Here is a 20,439-nt window from a genome sequence, read left to right as displayed (position 1 = left end):
TTTTAGAACGAAATGATGATTAACGTAGGGCATGCCTTCTTTCTTTCTTTTTTTTTTTTTTTGCCGTACTGGGGTTTGATCTCAGGACCTTCACCTTGAGCCACTCCACCAGCCCTGTTTGTTGTGATGGGTTTTTTTCCCCAGGCTGGCTTCGAAATGCAATCCTCCTGGTCTCTGCCTCCTAGGTAGCTAGGATTACAGTACAGCGTGAGCCACGGGCACCAGGCAAGGACATTACTGCTTTTCCAGAGTGTTATACTGTTGGGAAGCCCCAAGGGTAAGGTGTGCAGGCATCTCATACCTTAGGCAGAGAAGGCCTTGCTGTCATCGGGATGAGAGAACAACAGTAGGAAGAAATTGGGAGAGGAGGGGCGATGGGATGTCAGAATCCTAGTGGAGAAAGTTACCCTGTGCTCATCTGTTCCGAGGTTGGGGATAATGGTTTCTTAGCTGGGTCAGGGTTAGATGGGTCAAAGTCGCAGCCCCCTAATAAGGAAAGAAACGTAGAATTTGCTTCATAAATGTTTTGCTTGCAGTGATAATTCCAGCTGAGATTTATATTTATTCATTTGTCTTGGTGGTTCTGGGTTTGCACTTAGGGCTTTCACACTTGTGAAAGGTGCTCTACCTCTTGAGTCACGCATCCAGCCTGGTACGCATATTTGAGGCAAAAATTGAGAAAACGCATCTGGGCGTGTCAGTGGTTAAAGGGATGAGGGGGAATTGGTGTGGGTGGTCCAGTGTAACAATAATGAAAGGGTGTTTGTCTGCTCTATGCTGCTTCTCCAAAACTGAAAAGATCTTGATGTTAGAAGTCTTTAATCAAAGCTTTTTACCAGTATTCCATTCAGCTCACAGGAATAATAATTTCACTGGTTTCCTCTTGCCTTCAGGTATTTGGTCTAGACAGTATAGTCTCTGCCACTTAAGAAAGTCTGAGAGGGGCAGTCTGTGAAAAAGACACCTTTGGGTTCTGCCTGCTGTGTATGTGAGAGTTGGTAACTGTATGTAATATAATGTTTTTAAATTGGTCTTTATGTCAGTTTCTGGCACAGAGATCCTAAACACCCTTGGAATCTCCTGAGAATAGGAGTGTCCTTGTGTTGTTTTTCATATGTCCCTTTCAAACAATGTCTTAATTTATATTAATCAGGTGACTCAGGGTGCCACCCTTGTATCTGTTCAGGACGTAGACTGGTGACCAGACAGAGCAAACACATGCTATGGGCTCTTTATCAGCAGTGGATGCAGTGTGGTGTGATTGAGCCCTGAAGTTGGTAGGGATGGTGCTAAGTGGAAGTGGTGTCAGAGTTGAGTTGCAGGACACTCAGTTGGTGTGGGAGAATTGGTTGGTGTTTAACAAAATCACATTTTTGGTGTCAAAAATGATGGCAGACAAATACAGCACAGATTATAACCTTTAAGGACCTTTGCGCAGTGAGTAGGGACTGGTCAAAATTCGGTCTATGAAGGAAGTAGCCTTTCCATGATGGGAGGAAAGGAGAGAAGGGTGCCAAGAGGTGCCAGAGTTGCATTTCTTGGCTAAAGTTTACTTCATTCATTTCCTGGCAGTGAGCCACTCTGGGGTGTGCCTGCCCACAGGGAGTGGTCTCCAAGCTTAGGAAGTTTTTGAAGCATCTTCTTAGTGTGGGTTCCTTATGAAGTGTAGATGAAACAGGCTGCTTGCCTATCTTTCATAGTGTGAGTGTAAGATGTTGACTTTCTTCATTTGATCCTCCATGACTAGAGTAAAGAGGTCTGAGGAAACAGAGAATTCTTGGAATAAGTTATTTGCTTCAGACAGGTTTAAATAAGAACATAAACATCCTCTGGTAGAATGGCTCAAGTGATAGAGCGCCTACCTAGCAAGTGTGGGGCCCTGAGTTAAAACCATTAAAAATAAAGAAAAACAGAAACATCCAAGTGACTGCTGTGTAGGTGATTAAGTACACCCTGGTATATCTTTCTGACCTCATCTAGCTCGGTACCATTTGTCAGTAAGCATCATTTGCTTGGTCATGTTTGTTTTGAATGATTTAATATTGCTAATGAGTAAATATTAATCTATCAGTGGTATCATGGTGGCTTCTCTGCCTGACTCTTTGCACATGTGGTGAAGTGTAAAGGCTGTACATCAGCCTCTTCTCACTCATTCCTCTATTTATGGGTTGAGTTGTTTTGTTTTGTTTTTTGATGTTGTCATTGTTATCCTTTTCTTGTCCCTAACCAATGCATCAAAAAAAAATTTGTAACAAATGGGGGAAATTTGCTGGTGTGCAGATTATGGATAATTCAAATTTAGTAGAAGTTTTGATGTATATGAGTTTATCACCTGACCTTTTATGGATGTTTGCTTATTGTGTATTTTGCCAACATTTGGAATGATTTAATTCATTAGATTTGTCCATCTAGCATTCCAGCTTCTTTATGGTACTGTTTCTCTCCTCTCTCCTCCACCATCCTCCTGTCCTCCCTCCCTTCTTACACAGTCTATTTGTTTGGTGGTACTGGGGTTTGAACTCAGGATTTCCTGCTTATGAGATAGGCACTGTACCATTTGAGCCACGCCTCCAAGCCTTCTTGTCTCTTTATGCTATATAAGTGGTGTTCTGTTTTTTTTTTTTATACTTCTTTGTAGTAAATATAGTAAAATGCCACATGGTTGTGTATTAAGGTCATGATATAAAATCATTTATTAGTTTTAAGACTGTTTTGTTCAGAGTATAATGCAATGTTCTTAGTTACAGTCATCATATTATATAAGACATCTCTCGAACTTATTTCTCCTTTGCAACTGTAATTTTGAACCCTTTGAAGAATATCTCCACATCCCATGTGAAATGATTTTCCTTATAAAGAAAAGAAACTTGAGTCTTATTTTCTAATCTGTTCTGTCACTGTCTGTTGATTGGTCTTGTGTAGATAATTTGCATTTAATTTCATCATGTATTTGGTTGTATCATATAACAGTTTACTATTTATTTTAGACTATGTATAAGCTTCCCATGTTTTCTATCTTATTTTAACTGAGCATTTTTTCTATATATTGTTAGTGATTTCTCCAGATTGTGAAAATCTGTTTACTGCTAATGGAAATGCACTTTCAAATAGCAATGTAGTATTTCAGGGGTAGTGCAGGTATCTCAGTTTGTTTCCAAATCCTGTTTCCCATTCTGTAAAAAATTGCTGTCATTCATTTTACATATCTTTAGCTCTAACCACCTACTACATGAAGTTGTCATTACTTTGAGCAAACATTTTCTGAGAATACAGTTAGGAATAAAGTAAAGATTTTATTGTATATCCATTTAATTCTGTCCTACACTCTCTACTCAGTCAAACACTCTGTCATTTGAGTTCTTAACATCTTTTTCCTTTTCTATAGAGAGCTCCTTTCCACAGTTCATGCATTGCAGATACCAGTGACACATTCTCTCATTTTTATTTTCTTCTGACTGCATAATTTCAATTTTTTAATCTTCATGTTGATTCTTTGTTGTTCTTCTAGTCTGCCATCCAGCACCTCTAGTAATGACTAAGTTGTACTTTATAACTTAATTTCTATTTCTGTATGTTTTTTATGATGATTTCTATTTCTTTATTGATATCATCTCATTCAGACATGCTATTTCTTTGTTTCTGTTAGCCTTTCGCCCTGGGTGCCTCCACCCCTTTCATTGTATTTCTTAATTGCCAGTATGTCTTTTTCTAATAAGTCCAATGCCTAAAGTTTCTTGGAAATTGTTTCTGTGTAGTCATTTCCATTGATTAACCATATTTCTCTGTTTCTCCATATTTGTTACCATTTTCTTTTATTGTTGGAGAGTGGACATTTCAATAGTAGAAAAGCATATCTCAGATGCTCTTTTACTGATGTTGAGTTAGGGCTATTAGAGAGTGTCTGTTACTTCCATGTAATCCTTGGGCTCTGGGAATTGCCCAAGTTATTACACATTTGGGAAATGTTTTTCAAACCAGGATTTATGCAAAACCCAGAAATTTTGAAGTGAATCGTCTTTCCACAACATCAGAAGCAGACAGGTAGTTTCTTCTGAATGTCATTATGAGAACCCAGAGGGTTTTTTGCAGGTGAAATTCCCAAACCCTCTAACAGCCTACAAAACCAATCATGATGGAAATAGAAAAAACTATTTTTGTTGGTACTGGCGTTTGAATTCAGGGCTTCACACTTGCCAGGCAGATACTCTACCATGTGAGCCGCAGTGCCAGCCCTTTTTGTGTTGGTTTTTGTTTTTTCAAGATATGGTCTCAAACTATTTGCCTTGGCTGGCTTTGAACCATGATCCTCCTGATCTCTGCCTCTGAGTAGCTAGGATTACAGACGTGAGCCACCAGTGTCCAACTCAGAAGGACTGATAGACTAATGCAACAACCCACTACAGATACACGCACCACAGATCTGGTAGATTCTTAGAGGACTAGGAAAGCAGCATGTTCAATTCTTTTTCTTGACACTCTTTTCTGTGTTTTTAAGTTTTAAAATTTTTAATTCTTTGTTTTTAAACATTTCAATATTTAAAGAATTCTTATTTTTTATTCCTCTTTCAGTCTTATTATTTTTTCTTTATTTTGTAACTGGATTTTTTTATGGTACTGGTGGCAGAATTCTGGGTCTCATGCTTGCTAAGTGGAACTCTACCTCTTGAGCCACTTTGCTGGCCCTTTTTGAATTGGTTATTTTTGAGGTAGTGTCTTGTTTTATGTGTAGGCTGGCCTGGACTGTGATCCTTTCTCCTGTGCTTCCCCACATAGCTGGGATGACAGGCATATGCCACCATACCCAGCCATTGGTTGAGATGGGGTCTCACATGCTATTTTCTTGGGCTAATCTAAGACTGCTGTTTTAACAATTTCCACCTCCCGAGTAGGTAGAGTTACAGGCTTCAGCCACCATGCCTGGCTTTAAAAAATTTTTCTTCCTATTCTTTGTCTTTAACTTTGCTTCTTCTTTTTTCCTTTTCCACATTTTATTTTTTTTATTAACATTACTTTTCCCTTTTAATTAACTTCATAGTTTACATTATTTTTGCTCATTTCTTTGCATAGTCATTGGTGGGGTAGTAGAATTCTGTAATTGGTTTTTCTCATACTTCTCTATCTCTGTATTGATATTGTTAGTGTTATTTTCCTCTCTCTCTAAGTAAAACTTGAGACTTAATTCTAAAGAGAAGGCTACTCTATAATAAGACCCTCACACAAAAGTGGAAGAGATGTACAAATCACAAAGTAGAAACACAGCAAATATGAAAAAAATAGGAAATTAGCTCTTGTGAAACTTCATAAATTTTCAGTAAATGAATCCAGAACTGTCCAAGTGGATGAAAGGCCAGACAAAAAATTCAAAAGACTAATTTTTTTTTGGTAGTACTTGGGCTTGAACTCAGGGCCTTCACCGTAAGCCACTCTGCCAGCCCTTTTTGTGATGGATATTTTTCAAGATAGGGTCTCATGAACTATTTCCCCAGGCTGCTTAGAACTGCTATCCTCCTGATCTCTGCCTCCTGAGTAGCTAAGATTACAGATGTAAGCCACTGGCTCCCGGCTCAAATGACTTTTTTGACATTTGCTCCCTATATTCCTTATGTTTTCCTTGAGCTACAGCCTGTTTGAACTGAAATTAATAAAGCTTCTCTGAGGGAGAGCTTTGAGTTAGTGCTACAATTATATCTCTTTATGTAGCTTTATGTATATAATCTTTGTCATTATGTTTATTTTTAAAGTATATAATTTTAATAGGCAGATAGAAAATGAATTCATAATATAGAACATGGTGTTTTGAAATATGTGTACAGTGAAGAGTGGCAAAATTCAGCTAATTTACAGATGAAGTACTTCTCACAACTATCATTTCTTTGTTGTGAGAATACTTAAAATCTATCCTTTAGTGATTTTTCTGTAGTATTGTTATTACACTGTTATTAACTATAATCCCATATGGTATAATCTCTTGAACTTGGTCTCCTATTCAAGTAAAGTTTTGAATGATTTGAGCAGTGTCTCTTGAACTCCCTCATGTTTTTATAGGCAAAATGATTTTTCACGCATTGAACACAAAGTTCTTATTTTCTAATAAACTCTCACTCTTTTTTTCTTTTTCTTTTCTCTTTCTTTTTATTTTGTTGTTGTTTTTAATGGTACTGGGGTTTGAAACTTGCCTGGAGCTTGCCAGGCAAATACTCGACCACTAGAGCCACACCTCCAGCCCTCACTCTTTCGATTAATATATTTAGATAATTCACATTTAGAGGTTATTGAGACATGTTTTAACTGTTTTCTATTTAGGTCATTTTCTCTGAACTGTGAGAACCTAGTAGGGTTTCTGGAGGTGAAACTCTCACATGTATGGTATCCTCTAATCCTCCCTGTAGTTTTTACCTCTAAAACTAGTACACATTCAGATTTAAGCAGTTCATCAGGTGCAATTTAAGCCTTCCTTTCCTTGTTCTGCTTATGAGTCTATATGCCAGTCTCTACCCAGTTTGGTGACAATGACTTGCCTATTGACCTTAGTTGTTCTGGGTTTTTGCTTAAGCTCTCTCTGTTTTTCTACATTCTGAGGTTTGATTGTGTGGGGGGGGTTGTTTATTTGTTTTTTGGGTACTGGTGGTTGAATTCAGGACTTTTAGGCTTGCTTAGCAAGCACTGTACCACTTAAGCAATGCCCCTGCCTTCTGCATTGTATGGAAAGATATAGACATCCAGGCACAGGAGGCATTTAGAACCCACGGTGGATATGACCATAGTGGAACCTCTCCCCATCATCAGAATGCTGATAGAGACAAGAGAGAAGTGTCAAGTCACTTACAAATGCAACCCCATGAGAAAAACATTGAACATCTCAGCATAAACCCCAAAGGCCACGGGATCAGGGAATGATGTATTTCAAGCCCTGAAAGGAAACAGCTGCTATCTAAGATTATTGTATCCAACAACAAAATTATCTCCAAAACCAAAAGAGAATAAAGGCCTTCCAAGATAAGCACAACTGAATCAATTCATGCCCACTAAGCCAGCATTGCAAAAGATACTTAAAGGAGTCCTGCACACAGTTGAGGAAGAAAGACAGTAACAAGAAAACTTTGGAAAGAGTATATTCCATGAGAGGAGAAGAGGAAAATGAGAATTAGGAAAAGCCGAGTGCTGGTGGCTCACACCTGTAATCTTAGCTACTCAGGAGGCAGAGATCAGGAGGATCACGTTTTGAAGCCAGCCCAGGCAAATAGTTTGTGAGACCCTATCTCAAAAAAAAAACCCATCACAGAAAAGGGCTGGTGGAGTGGCTCCAGGTGTAGACCTTGAGTTCAGGACCCAGTACCACAAAAAGAAAGAGACAGAATTAGGAAAGATTCAAACATTCTTACCTCATTTAACCTGGAAACCCCTAAGATGAATAAGGGAGAGAAAAAATAACAGAGAAAAACATTAAAATTTAAAAAATTAGAATATAGCTTTCAGTAAAACCCTAATGTAAATGGCTTTACTCAAAACACACAGATTGGCTGACTGTATTAAAAAGTAAGATCCACCTGTTGTCTGAAAGAAGCCCAATGCAAAGACATACATAACATGTATGAAATACCACACTTAAACCCCTTTGTGCAATTAATATACACTAAAAAAGAAATATACAGGTGGTAAGTGAAAGGCTATAAAATGATATTCCAAGCTAGTAGATTAGGACTAGTAGAAGTGGACTAGGAGTGACTGCTTCTATCTGACAGATTTCAAGGAAACATAAGTCATTAGAAACAAAAGTAATTGTGTTATATTGTAAAAGGAAAAACCCACCGAGAAGACATGATTGTAAATACAGATATACTGAATACTGGTGAACCCAATTTCATGAAACAAACATTACTGGACATAAAGGGACACAGGTCCAGATGCAATCATAATGAGTGATTTCAATATGGTCTCAATTGATAACATTACCTAGACAAAATAGTCAACAAAGAAACTTCAGAGTTAACTTAACAGACACTGACAATATTCTGTCCAACTGCAGAACACATATTCGCAACAACTTATAGGACTTTTCCCAAAATAGAGCATGTTTTTGGTCATAAATCATGGTTTTCAAAATTTGAAAAAAGTGAAGTTTTTACATCTTAACAGATCATAATGAAATAAATCTACAAGTGAGTTATAACAAACTACAGAAAATATAGAAACATGGAGATTTAACAGTACCCTTGTGGGTGACCATTGGGTCACTGAAGAAATCATGGAATTGAACTATTCCTAAAATCAGAGGAAAATGAAAATACAACCAGACCCTGTGGAATACAGCAAAGGCAGTTCTAAGAAGGAAATTTGTAGTTATATCAATGCTTACATCAAAAAATAAAAAGATCTCAACTAATGTGAGGTGTCTCAAAGTCTTCTGAAAACCAAAATCAAACCCAAAATTAGTAGAAGGAAAGACTTAATAGAGCCACTGGGCACCAGTAGCTCACACCTGTAATCCTAGCTCTCAGGAGGCCAAGATCCGAGGTTTGAGGTTCAAAATCAGCTAAGGCAGGTAATGAGACACTATCTGAAAAATACCCAACACAAAACAGGGCTGGTGGAGTGACTCCAGTGGTAGTGTGCCTGCCTAGCAAGTGTGAGGCTCTGAGTTCAGACCCCAGTACTACCAAAATAAAGATAAGAGCGAAATTAATAAAATGGAGACCTAAGGAATAATACAACGTCTCAGTGAAACAAAGAGTTGGTTCTTAGGAAAGATAAATTTTAATAACCAGGCACTGGTGGCTCACCCCTGTAATCCTAGCTACTCAGGAGGCAGAGATCAGGAGGATTGTGTTTCAAAGCCAGCCAGGCAAATAGTTTGCAAGACCGTATCTTGAAAAATTCTTCACACAAAAAAAAGACTGGTGGAGTGGCTCAAGGTATAGGCCCTGAGTTCAAACCCCAGTAACACACACACACACACAAAGATAAGATTTAGTAATGATAATTTAGGCACTATGATTCCTAATCAAGATTCCTAATTGGACCTTGAGCAGTTGTTACAGTGACCAGTTGGTCCCCTGCCTGACTTAACTCCTACCTTGTCCCATAGATGACCACTACTCTAATCCTCTCCCTACTTTTTCTACCTTGAAAAAGTTTTTCATTAAGCAGTGTTCTTGCCGTTTTGACACCTTGGAACTTGTTACAGCTGTTACTGTTCCAAATAAAAGCTTCTAGGTGCTTTCTTTGCTTTAGTGTGTTTCACACATGCTCCTGTGTGAGGTGGGGAGTAACCTGTTTGATTGTTTTAGTGTCATGGTGTTGGAGCCTTTTCAAGATGACTTTTCAGGGCTGTGAAAAATAGTATGCAATTCAGTTTCTGGACTTGAGAGAGGATTAGTGGACTCTATTATTGCTCTCACACTCCATTTCCAGGAAATGTTAAGAGTGTGTATCACTTGCTCCGTCTGTCATGCATGACTCTTGTTTGTTGTGGTTTTCAAGAGTTAAAGTTTACTTGGCTATTTCTCACTTGCGACTAGGACTGTGGATATTGTTTTTTATATGGTGCTTAGTCTTGAGTAGATATGTTTGGTCATTTTACAGTCGTGTTCATTACTGTACTCTACACATTAATCTTTTTGTATAGCATGTATCATAGATGTTCTTTGTGGTTTCTGTTTTCCTCTCTTAATTTTCGTATATTAAATTCCTTAATCCATTTTGCATGGTCTTTTTTTTCTTATGAGGAACTATCATTCTTTCTTTTTGGTGGAACTGGAGTTTGAACTCAGGGTTTCACACTTGCAAAGGAGACACGCAACCACTTGAGCCAAACCTTCAGCCCAGAAAACCTTCAAACCTTCAGTCAGGAAACATCCGAGTTGATTGTGACTTTAAAAGTTTCTTCCATAATGTAGCTTCAAAATCATTAAGGCACATTAGGTAAACTGTCACTCATTTTTTTTCTTTCCTTTCCTTTTTTTTGGATAGTTTCTTGCTACATAACCCAGCCTGGCCTTGAACTGACTAACCTCCCACCTCACCCTCATGTTGGTTTGTACCCCCACATTTGGCTCAAGCTATCACTATCTTATGCTAAACATTTTAAGTAGTGGTGTTAGACATTCTTTTAAATATATAAGACTTGGTAAAATAGTTTTTGTGACTGGGAAAAGGCATATTATGGGATTTAAACAATTTTATACATCTGCATATGAGTCATCATCCTGTTGACAGTGAATTTCTTGTAAGGACATGTGCCCCCCTTCCTCTTAGTTCATGGTCCTTTGACATTCTACAAACAAAAAATCCATAATGTTTGTCTAATAGGATAATGAATTGTCCTCATGAGTCTTACTTAGTTTTTACTTAAGGTTGGTTTATAAAAATCGTGTGGTACAAGCTTTCAAATATTGTCTCTCAGTCCAGTTACAGAAGATGTGCTCAGTTCGCCAGGAAACAAATGCTGGCAGGAGAATTTGTTCTGCCAGAGGATAGTATGTCAGACCACCTCATTAAACATTATTCATCTAGAGTGTATTTGAGATTTTGATTACCTAGGCTCACATTGGTGAATAGTACAGAAACAATCAGAAGTGCAAGAGTTAAGCACACTGTATACTCTTGGTAGAAACTGCTTCAGAACACTGACGCCCTCTTTTCAGTCATGCTGGTAAGGTCCATTCCAGTAGCAGTGCCCAGATACCATACACGTGGAACTTTGTTCTCACACATTTCTAATACCATGCAGTCTTACAACAGTCTTAAAACAACTGGTATTAATTTTGTAAGTTCTTTGTAGTAGGACTTTGAGAGGTAATATAGTCTCAGTTGAAAGGAAAATGAAGAAGCAAGGGGGGGGAAAGAGACCAAGAAGGAATCTGTGACTTTTGCAAGCGGTAGGTCTTTATTAGGGAGAGGAGACCTGAGAGGGACCCTTGGCCATCAGAGTAACACTCTGAGAGGGACAAGAGCATGCCTCTCTTACAGGCTGGGTTTTTTAAGCATCCTATATTGGGAAAAGGAAGGTTGGAGGGGGATGGGCATTAGAAAAAATGATTATGAAGGAGGAATGAGGGAATGCACTGGACATTATCAGGAAGGTCATCGGGGCTGGGCAGCCAGCCATACATGTTGGTTTTTTTCTCTGGCTCTTTTATCGGAGGTAGCCATGTTTGCATTGTTTCAGTGTTTCTCAGTGTCCCAGCATCAGTGACCAAAGTGTAAACATTGGGACTAAATACAAAACAGGTGACCGTGTTCTGCTGTTAATTTACTGAATAGTTCCAGACTAGTGTCAGAGTAGCTATGTGAGAGGATGTGAGTATGGATGGAGAGGTGAATAAGAGTGATGATCATGAAATGGAGTGAATATATGGAGAGCAAGTAATTCATGAGTCAACACCTTCAGTGCTATGACACATGATTCCTCTTGGAAATGTGCATGGAATCTTTTTAGGAACCAGTGACCTTTGAGGATGTGGCTGTGAATTTCACCACGGAAGAGTGGGCTTTGCTGGAGCCTTCACAAAAGAAGCTCTGCAGAGATGTGATGCTGGAAATCTTGAGGAACCTGGCTGCTATAGGTAAACATGGCATCATTTCTTAAGTAATCAGTGAACTTCTGTTTCTTGCTCATCAGTGCTGTTGCATAATTTGGAATATGGAAAAGCAGTATTTGAGTGAAAATACCACATGTGATCCTATTAACATGAGTATATCTGGAATGTAATGATTTTCTATATTGATGAACAAATCTTAGTGATTTCTCTGGATCTATATTTTAGGGAAAAAACAGGAAGAAAATACTGAAGATGACTACAAAAATCCCAGTATAAATCTAAGGTAATTTGCACTCACAGTAGAAAGCAGTGTCCAGACATCAGAAGCTCATGATTCAGATATATCCAGCTGTAAATTGATTTAATCTCAGGAAATTTTCTCTAAAGCTGCACACACGGCATCCACAATTAGAAGATCCAGAATCTTTAATGTATCAATATTGGAAACATGTAGAGCACCAGAAAGGTACAAGAGACACTTTCCAGTAGTGAAGTATATGAAAACATTACTTGATGCACAAAATTTATTAAATGTATTTTATCATATTACCTTCAGACTTTGAGTGTAAGATATATATGAAGTAAAAATGAATTTCAGGTTTAGAATGGGCCCCATGTTCAGCATATCTCCTGAGTACTAATTCCTAGCATTTCATGTAAAGAATACTTAACTATATTTAAATGTGACACAGAAATTCAGTGTTCCAAGTGCCTAAAATTGAAGTAGTGTTACACAATCACATATGAATATGTTCAAAATCGCCTTCATCAAGCCCTGCTGCAGGACATTCAAGCCATTCATGTTTCTGAATCTTTACAGAACATAAAACCAATACTTCTGGTAAATCATTACTAAATTAAACATTGTCTCTCCTTTTGTTACAGAACTAAAGTGATACAGAGACTCTGTGAAGACAAACAAAGTAGTCATTGTGTAGCACAACAGACTGCAGAGCATATTGTGAATCATAAAACTCTTGGAGTGACACCATATGAAAGCTGTGTGTGTGGAGAATTTGCTAGTGATCATTCATCCCTAAATGTGCCTGTTAGAGCTCACACTGGACACAAACCTTGTGAGTATCAGAAACATGTAGAAAAACCTTACAAACATAAGGAATGTGGGAAAGCCTTCACTTACTCTCATTGCATTCAGAGGCATGAAAGTTCTCATACTGGAGAGATACCCTGTGGTCATAAAGCACGCGATGAAACCTCTAGGTATCTCAGTTCTGATCAAAATCATGAGAGCACTCACAGTAGAGAAAAGAACCATCAATATGAGCAACATGGGAAAGCCTTCGGGAGAGGCAATCATACTAAAATACATGAAAGAATCCACACTGAAGAGAAGCAATTTGGATGTAAACAATATGGAGAAGCTCTTGGGCCTCCGAATTCCCTTCACAGACATGAAAAAAATCTCAGTGGAAAGAAATCTTATGAATGTAAACAATGTGGGAAAGCCTTCACTTGTTCCAGTCAGCTCCGAAGACATGAAAGAACTCACTCTGGAGAGAAGCCCTATGTATGTAAGTACTGTGGGAAAGCATTTACTTATTCCCAACACCTCCAAAGACATGAAAGAACTCACACTGCAGAAAAGCCCTATGTATGTAAGCAATGTGGAAAAGCTTTCATTCGTTCCAGTCACCTTGAAAAACATGACATAACTCACACTGGAGAGAAGCCTTACGTATGTAAGCAATGTGGGAAAGCCTTCACTTGTTCCAGTACCCTTCAAATACATGAAAGAACTCACTCTGGAACGAAACCCTATGTATGCAAGCAATGTGGGAAAGCCCTCACTCGTTCCACTCACCTTCAAAGACATGAAAGAACTCATACTGGAGAGAAACACTATGTATGTAAGCAATGTGGGAAAGCCTTCACTTGTTTTAGTCACCTTCAAAGACATGAACAAACTCACACTGGGGAGAAGCCCTATGTGTGTAAACAATGTGGAAAAGCCTTCACTCATTCCCATAACCTTCAAAGGCATGAAACCACTCACACTGGAGGGAAATGTTACATATGTAAGCAATGTGGGAAAGCCTTCACTCGCTCAAGTCACCTTCAAACACACGAAAGAACTCACACTGGAGAGAAACCCTATGTATGTAACCAGTGTGGGAAAGCCTTTAGTGATTGTAATTACCTTAAAAGACATGCAAGAATTCATAGTGGAGATAAACCCTATGGATGTAAGCAGTGTGGCAAAGCCTTCACTACTTCCAGTAATCTTCAAACACATAAAAGAATTCACACTGGTGAAAGACCTTATGTTTGTAAGCAATGTGGACAAGCCTTTACTTATTCTCGACACCTTCAAAGACACAAAAAATCTCACACTGGAGAGAATCCTTATCCTATAAACAATGTGGCAGAGACTTCACTTATTCCAGTACCCTTCAAACATGTGAGATAACTCATGCTAAAGAGAACCCCTATATATGTAAGCAATGTGGGAAAGCCTTCATTCATCCCACATTATTTTACCAACGTGAAACAACTCACATTGGAATGTAACCCTAAACATACGATATGGGAATACTTCAGTATCAGAAGGCTTTTCTAGTAGTCACAAGAATGCAGTGGATAGAACTTACATCAGTATGTAGTATTGCCTGTTGTCAGCTCAGTTCAGTCTACAGATATGAAAGAAGACTTTATGGAGAGAAACCTTGACCAGAAGACCTGTGCAAATTTTTCATTTTTCCCATGTGTGAAAATGAACATTTGGTCAGAACTCACCATCCTGGGCATGGTGGTGCACACCTGCTGTCCTAGCACTTTGGCATTGGAGGCAAAGGCCTTTTGCTGTGAACTACATAGTAAGTTCATTGCCAGCCTGGACTATGTAATGAGATCCTGTCTCAAAAAAAGAAATGAGAACATTTCATTTTAATAAACAGTGTAAGTACTGTAAAAATTCCTCATAATGTCAAAAATGAGCAATATGAAGAGGTTGGTTCTAGTTAATTTGTGTAGTGGTCCAGAAAATACAGAACCTAAAGGGAATCTACTAAAAGTTATGTATTTTTCACTAGCCTCTTTTTTTTTCTTCAGTACTGGCATTTGAACTCAGGGTCTCATACTTACTAAGCAGGTTTTCTACTACCTGAGCAATGCCTCATTTATTTTTCATGTAGGGTTTTGTGTGTTTTGCCTGGGCTGGCCTGGACCATGGTCATCCTACTTACCCTCCTCCATAGCTGGTATGACAGGATTGCACCACCACATCCACTTTTATGTTTAGATGGGGTCTAGCAAACTCTTTTTTTATCCAGGCTGGCCTCCAACTACGATACTCTCTCTCAATCATCTAAGAGTAGCTAGAGATCTGGGGGTTGGGTCAAGTGGTAGAATACCTGCCTAAAAAGTGTTAGGCCCTGAGTTCAAACTCCAGTACTGCCAAAAGAAAAGAAAACTACTTAGGATTAGTGGTGTAAGCTCCTGCACCTGGCCTCCATGGCCCATTCTAAAACAACTCTGGACTATGTGTTTCTAATTTTTACTCTTTAACATAAGCTATAAGCTTGGCATGGTGCTAACTGTCTGTAGTCCCATCATGAGAAGCTAAGGCAAGAGAATCACTTAAGCTTGTAAGTTGGTGACCAACAAGACTCTGTCCCCAACAGTAACTCATTATAAGAAATTAAGTGCGTTAAGGTGACATAATTCATTATGTTTTGTTAAAGCAATTGTGTTTGAGTTTAATGAGTACTGTCTTTTAAGTCCACTCAGCTAATAGGTTTTTGATTTCATCTAGAACTGTTGGATTCATGGGTGAGTTCAGATATAGTTGTAATATTGTAGTGGGATTAGTTTTTATGTAGCTTTTAATAACTTTGGTTAATGTTCCATTGAGAATGAGCTTTTGTTAATTGTTGCTATTTTCCTACTGGCCTCGTGTTGCAGTTTCTTTGGATTTATTTGTATGTTCTTTTTTTCCAGAACAAATGACATTTCTTTCTTCCATGGATTTTATATCTTTAAACTTTAAATGTATATATATATATTTACATTTAAATATATATGTATATATATTGTACTGGGGTTTAACTCAGTGCCTCGCACTTGCTAGGTAGGCACTCTTATATTGGAGCCATTCCACTAGCCCCTTTTGTGTGTGTGTGTGTGTGTGATGGGCTTTTTCAAGATAGAGTTGTGAACTGTCTCGTGGCTGACTTCAACTGCGATCCTCCTGATCTCTTGCCTTCCGAATAGCTAGACATGAGCCACTGACTTCCCAGCTTAAATGTATATTTTCTTTAAACAAGATTTCCATAAGCTGGACACTGGTGTCTCAATGCCTGTACCCCTAGCTATTCAGGAGGTAGAGATCAGGAGGATCGAGGTTCGAAGCCAACCTAGGCATATAGTTTGTGAGACCCTATCTCAAAAAAAACTCTTCAAAAGAAACGGGCTGGTGGAGTTGCTCAAGGTGTAGGCCCTGAGTTCAAACCCCAGTACAGAAAAAAAAAAGATTTCTGTAAATTTTTTTTGGAGCATTAACTGTTTTCAGATAGATTGTAAATTAGCAGATGTTAACTTTTTTTTCCTGAAATGTCTGCAAATACACAATTATAATCAGAGTACATCCAACTCATGTTTGTTGAGTTTTTCTTTTATGTCTAGTCTCTAATATGTGCATTCCGATAAAGGTGTTTCTTAGTCGTGTAAATTTTACTTTTCATGCTTAAATTGCTAGAACATTTTAAATTTTATTGCAGTATGTCTATTACTGATCAAAAGAGACTAGACTTGCCACATATCACAAGGACCACACCTTTTGTCAAGTAAGTTATAAAGAATTTGCTACAAGATCTGTCCATGATCTACAAATGACAGTGTAGTTCATCAATAAGAGCATTCTCCGTAGAATTTCTGTCAGGATTTGTGTTTGTCTTAATGGGTTAGTTGTGATTAATTGTAGTGACACATACCAGTTAGATGCACTGAGTGAGTGAGTATCATTCTCTCTCTGTAACTATAACCTTAACCGGGAGGCTGGAATAACAGAGTGGGAGGAAATCTAATTCCTAAGGAGTATAGGGTAATCATCTTAGTGAGAAGATCAGAACTTCCCTCATTTTGATGATTCCAAATGTGTTCTACCAATTTTAGAGATGTGTGGAAAATGTCTTGTTTTTGTCTTGATCCACCTAGTCACTGAGGAGCACTGCTTGCTTTGGAGGTTTCTGCCATGTCTCTTCATGAGACTTGGCCTTTCTGTGAGTGTGACTCCAACTGCAGTCTTCTGGGCCGGCTTCTGCCTTTCTCACTTACTAAGTAAATTTTCAGTATTTCCTCTGATGTATTGTAGTGGTCTCTGTAAGTACAGATGCTCAACCTCCATAAAGTGAGATATGTATTTAATCCATCTGCTCCAGTGAACATTAAACCTTAACCTATCCTAAGTTTAATCATCCCAGTCACTTCATTAGCCTAACGTTGTGCAAAATCATTAGATGATTTTGTTGTTGTTAGGCAACAAAGTGTCAGATGAATTCAGTGAAGATAGTACACAGTATAGTGACAGTTTTTTTTTCATGTGCTCACATGCCACTGCACAACATCATGATCAGAAGTACTACAATGAATACCACTGCCCCAGCGTGACATCGAACTTTGAAAACAACCCATTAAAAAATCATAAGTAAGGCCCTCTTAAGTCAGTGGTTATCATTATCTCAGATAAAACTCACTCCTTGGCATGCTTTATAATACCTATAATTATAGAGAGAGTGATGTGTTGAATTAAATTGTCACAGTACAAGCCTAGCAGTGAGTGAAGATGGCATCACTATTGTAGTCAAGCTATTGGTTCTCAGAAAACATGGATTTTTATGGTGTTTTTCAAACATAACTTGTCATGCCAGCATGCTAGATGACAAAAATATATAATTAGGCAATCCTGAAAGACTGCCCTGACTGTAGCATCACGGGTAAATAATTCCTAAAATGATGGTGCTTATACGTCTATGAGACACAAATGATGAATTATTCATTATAGGATGTAAATAAAGCTAAGACTGTCCCTCAGTTGTAGAACACTTGCCCAGCTTATACAAGGGACCAACTTTGATACCAGCACTGACAAAAAAAAAAGAAAAAACTCAATCATAATACTTAAGATGAAAATAAGGAAGTGTTAAGAAAAGTAAAGTCTTGCAGGTGACAAAGTATTAAAGGTGATGTGTTTGTTGCTCTTTTGTGGGGACTCATTGTGTGAGTAAATGAGGATGTCATCACTGATCATTTCTGTCAATACCTCCTCAGCCCTGAATCAGCCGCTTCTCTGCCTAGTGGGATTGACTATCATGATTCTCTATAACGTATAAACCTAGTGCATTCGTTTTCTCATTAAATGTTTTGGTACATGTTATTTGTGATCCAAAGTTCAGACATGACCTGAGACTTCTCATTGTGTTGAATCACAGGTGTCTGCAGTGTGTCCATTCACTATCATTAGAGAATTGTAAAATACCTTCTAAATATGGATATACATTGTGGCATAGACTGAGAAATGCAAAGCAGACCCCCTCAATCCCTGGCTGGAGTCCTCTAGGATCATGGTCACCTTGCAGACTGCTATCCTGTTAGGTTTTTGATGAGTGATGACTAAGGAAATCCACTATAGTTTCCCACTTTAAACAGCAAATTAATGAAACTTAGGGTTGCTTCTCCAAGTAATAATGTAGGTGAGCAACAGACAGGGCTGATCATTTTGAGAAACGTCCTAATTTAATTGAAAGGGGGTATAATCTCATGTTTTCCTGCTGGCTTTGCATCCTTTCATCTCAATGCAAGAACTTTGTGTGGGGGGGGTGGCATTGGGATTTGAACTCAGAGCTTCATGCTTGGCAGGCAGTCTTACCTCTCTCTCCTCTCCTGTTGCTTTCAAGACTCTGTCTTTGACTTTTGCTATTTTAATTATATTTGTGTCTTTTAATTGATCTTGGTTAGAGTATTTTGACTTCCTGAAACTGGGTATTTGTATTCTTCCCAAGATGTGGACAGTTTTAGATACTATTTCTTAACATAACATTTTTGCATCTCTGTTTCTTTTATACTCTCCTAGTTGGTGTATTGGATTTGATGGTGTTTCCTATACTCTTTACACTCTCTTGATTTTTTTTCACTTCTTTTTTGCTTTTTATTCATCTTATTGCTAATACCAAATGACTTCATTGGAATTCCATAAGTTTTCTATATGATTGATCCTGGTGTTCAAGCTGTCTTCTCTTTTTTTGTTTGTGGTACTGGGATGAACTCGGGCTTCACACATGCAAGGCAGGCACTCTACTACCCGTGCTATGGGCCAGGCCTCGAGATCCATCTGCTGTATTTTTAATTCATTTTCTGGGTGGTACTGGGATTTGAACTCAGGGTCTTGTGCTTGCTAGGTTGACACTCTATGACTTGAGTAGAGTGTCACCAGCCCTTTTTGTGCTGGATATTTTTTTAAGTTGGGGGTTTGCAAACTAACCTGAGCTGGCTTTAAACCGCAATCCTGATCTGTGCCTCCTGAGTAGTTAGGATTACAGGCGTGAGCCACCAGTGCCTGACCATTTTCTTCTTTCCTCAAATATTTATTTGATTGCCCTCCCCTACCTTTTGTGATTCTGTGCAGTCAAGCCCTAGTCCTAATGCTGGGTAACTGGCCTATCGCTGAGCTACTCTTCCAGCTCTGTTTCTTTATCATTAGACTCACATTTCTTGTATTTTATCTCCTCCATTGTGTTCATTCTGTCTCTGTCACACCTTTTTATTTCCTGTTTCTCCATTTCTAAGGGGTTCATTAATGGAACTTTAATTTTCCTGTGGTGCTGTTATGTTTGCTTGATTTTTTTGGTCCAGTGAGACAGGCTTGAACTCAGGGCTTTGTGCTCACAAAGCAGGCTTTCTATCACTTTTGCCACATCTCCAGTCCATTTCTTCTGGTTATTTTGAAGAGAGGGTCTCACAGACTTTTTGCCTGGGCCCGCCTTGAATCTCCATCCTCCCAATCTCAACTTCCCAAGTAGCTAGAATTACAGATATGATCCACTGTCTCCTGGTCACCTGATTCTTTTTGTGCACATAGCCTTGGTAGGTATTTGTGCATCAGCCCTTACAGAATTGTTTTGGTTCGAGGTGGGTTTTCTCATTGAGTTTTGTTTTTTTTGTTGTTGTTGTTGGTTTTTGGGGTTTTTTGATACTTGGTCAGAATCATGAAAAGAGAATCCCAGGGCTCTGGGAGCTCAGTGTAGTGCAAAAACTAAATCAGGGAGGTTTTCAGAAGGACTCTGAAGGTGGTGATGTGTAGGTGAGACCTGAAGCATGTGAAATTGTTAATTGCAAATATAAACAAGCTGCATGTAGTCTATTGTGTGAACATGTTTATGTACATTTTAGTTATTTCTCATTTGGTTTCCCATAAATAGCTAGTACACACCCTTAGCAGACTATGGATTGTTTCAAGACTACATTAGAGGAAGCCTCCATCATCTTGCATAGGTCCTACCAAACAATTCTCTAAAGTGTTTGTCCCAATCATTTGTTTTTTAGCAAGAGCGACATGGCCTAATTTCTGGTTATGATAGTTCTCCCTGGTCACTGGAAGAAAGCACACTCTGGAAGACAAATTTGCCTTGAAGATATCAGGGAAAGATTGGGAATGGTAGGTGCAAGTGTTCAGGAGTGTTTGGATTTGCGACTGATTCCAGAGGTGCAGTGGATAATGTTACACATTGCACAGAGGGAGAGCAAGAGTGAACTGTTCCTTCACACCATATGTCTCCCACTGAATGTGTAGGCTCTTTGCACACATACAGCCCTTCTCCAGCTCTTCACAGAACAAATGACTAAAACAATTCCATCGAATTTTGGCACTGCAGTTAGTGTCTGACTC

The 20,439-nt window shown here is 38.6% G+C and overlaps 1 protein-coding gene across 1 annotated transcript; it reads left to right on the top strand.

Moving 5' to 3' along the window:
- Positions 1-374: 374 nt before the first annotated feature.
- On the top strand, positions 375-14,202 carry LOC141416099 (uncharacterized). Its single transcript, XM_074053245.1, has 4 exons — positions 375-428; positions 11,438-11,564; positions 11,766-11,823; positions 12,426-14,202. Exons 1-4 carry the CDS (start codon positions 375-377, stop codon positions 13,966-13,968), a joined length of 1,782 nt encoding a protein of 593 aa, XP_073909346.1. The 3' UTR covers positions 13,969-14,202.
- Positions 14,203-20,439: the final 6,237 nt, after the last annotated feature.

The sequence above is a fragment of the Castor canadensis genome, chromosome 14, assembly GCF_047511655.1.
Source record: "Castor canadensis chromosome 14, mCasCan1.hap1v2, whole genome shotgun sequence".
In the NCBI taxonomy this organism is placed as follows: domain Eukaryota; kingdom Metazoa; phylum Chordata; class Mammalia; order Rodentia; family Castoridae; genus Castor; species Castor canadensis.
The sequence above is the reverse complement of the archived record's forward strand: the minus strand, read 5'-3'. Positions and strand labels throughout refer to the sequence as shown.

What these genes read in the sequence shown, in the direction of transcription:
- LOC141416099 (XM_074053245.1), top strand. Translation starts at nt 375, where the DNA reads ATGGGATGTCAGAATCCTAGTGGAGAAAGTTACCCTGTGCTCATCTGT. An exon ending in GAGGAACCTGGCTGCTATAG is followed by an intron (nt 11,565 to 11,765) that starts GTAAACATGGCA and finishes TCTATATTTTAG; the next exon opens with GGAAAAAACAGGAAGAAAAT. An exon ending in AATCCCAGTATAAATCTAAG is followed by an intron (nt 11,824 to 12,425) that starts GTAATTTGCACT and finishes CTTTTGTTACAG; the next exon opens with AACTAAAGTGATACAGAGAC.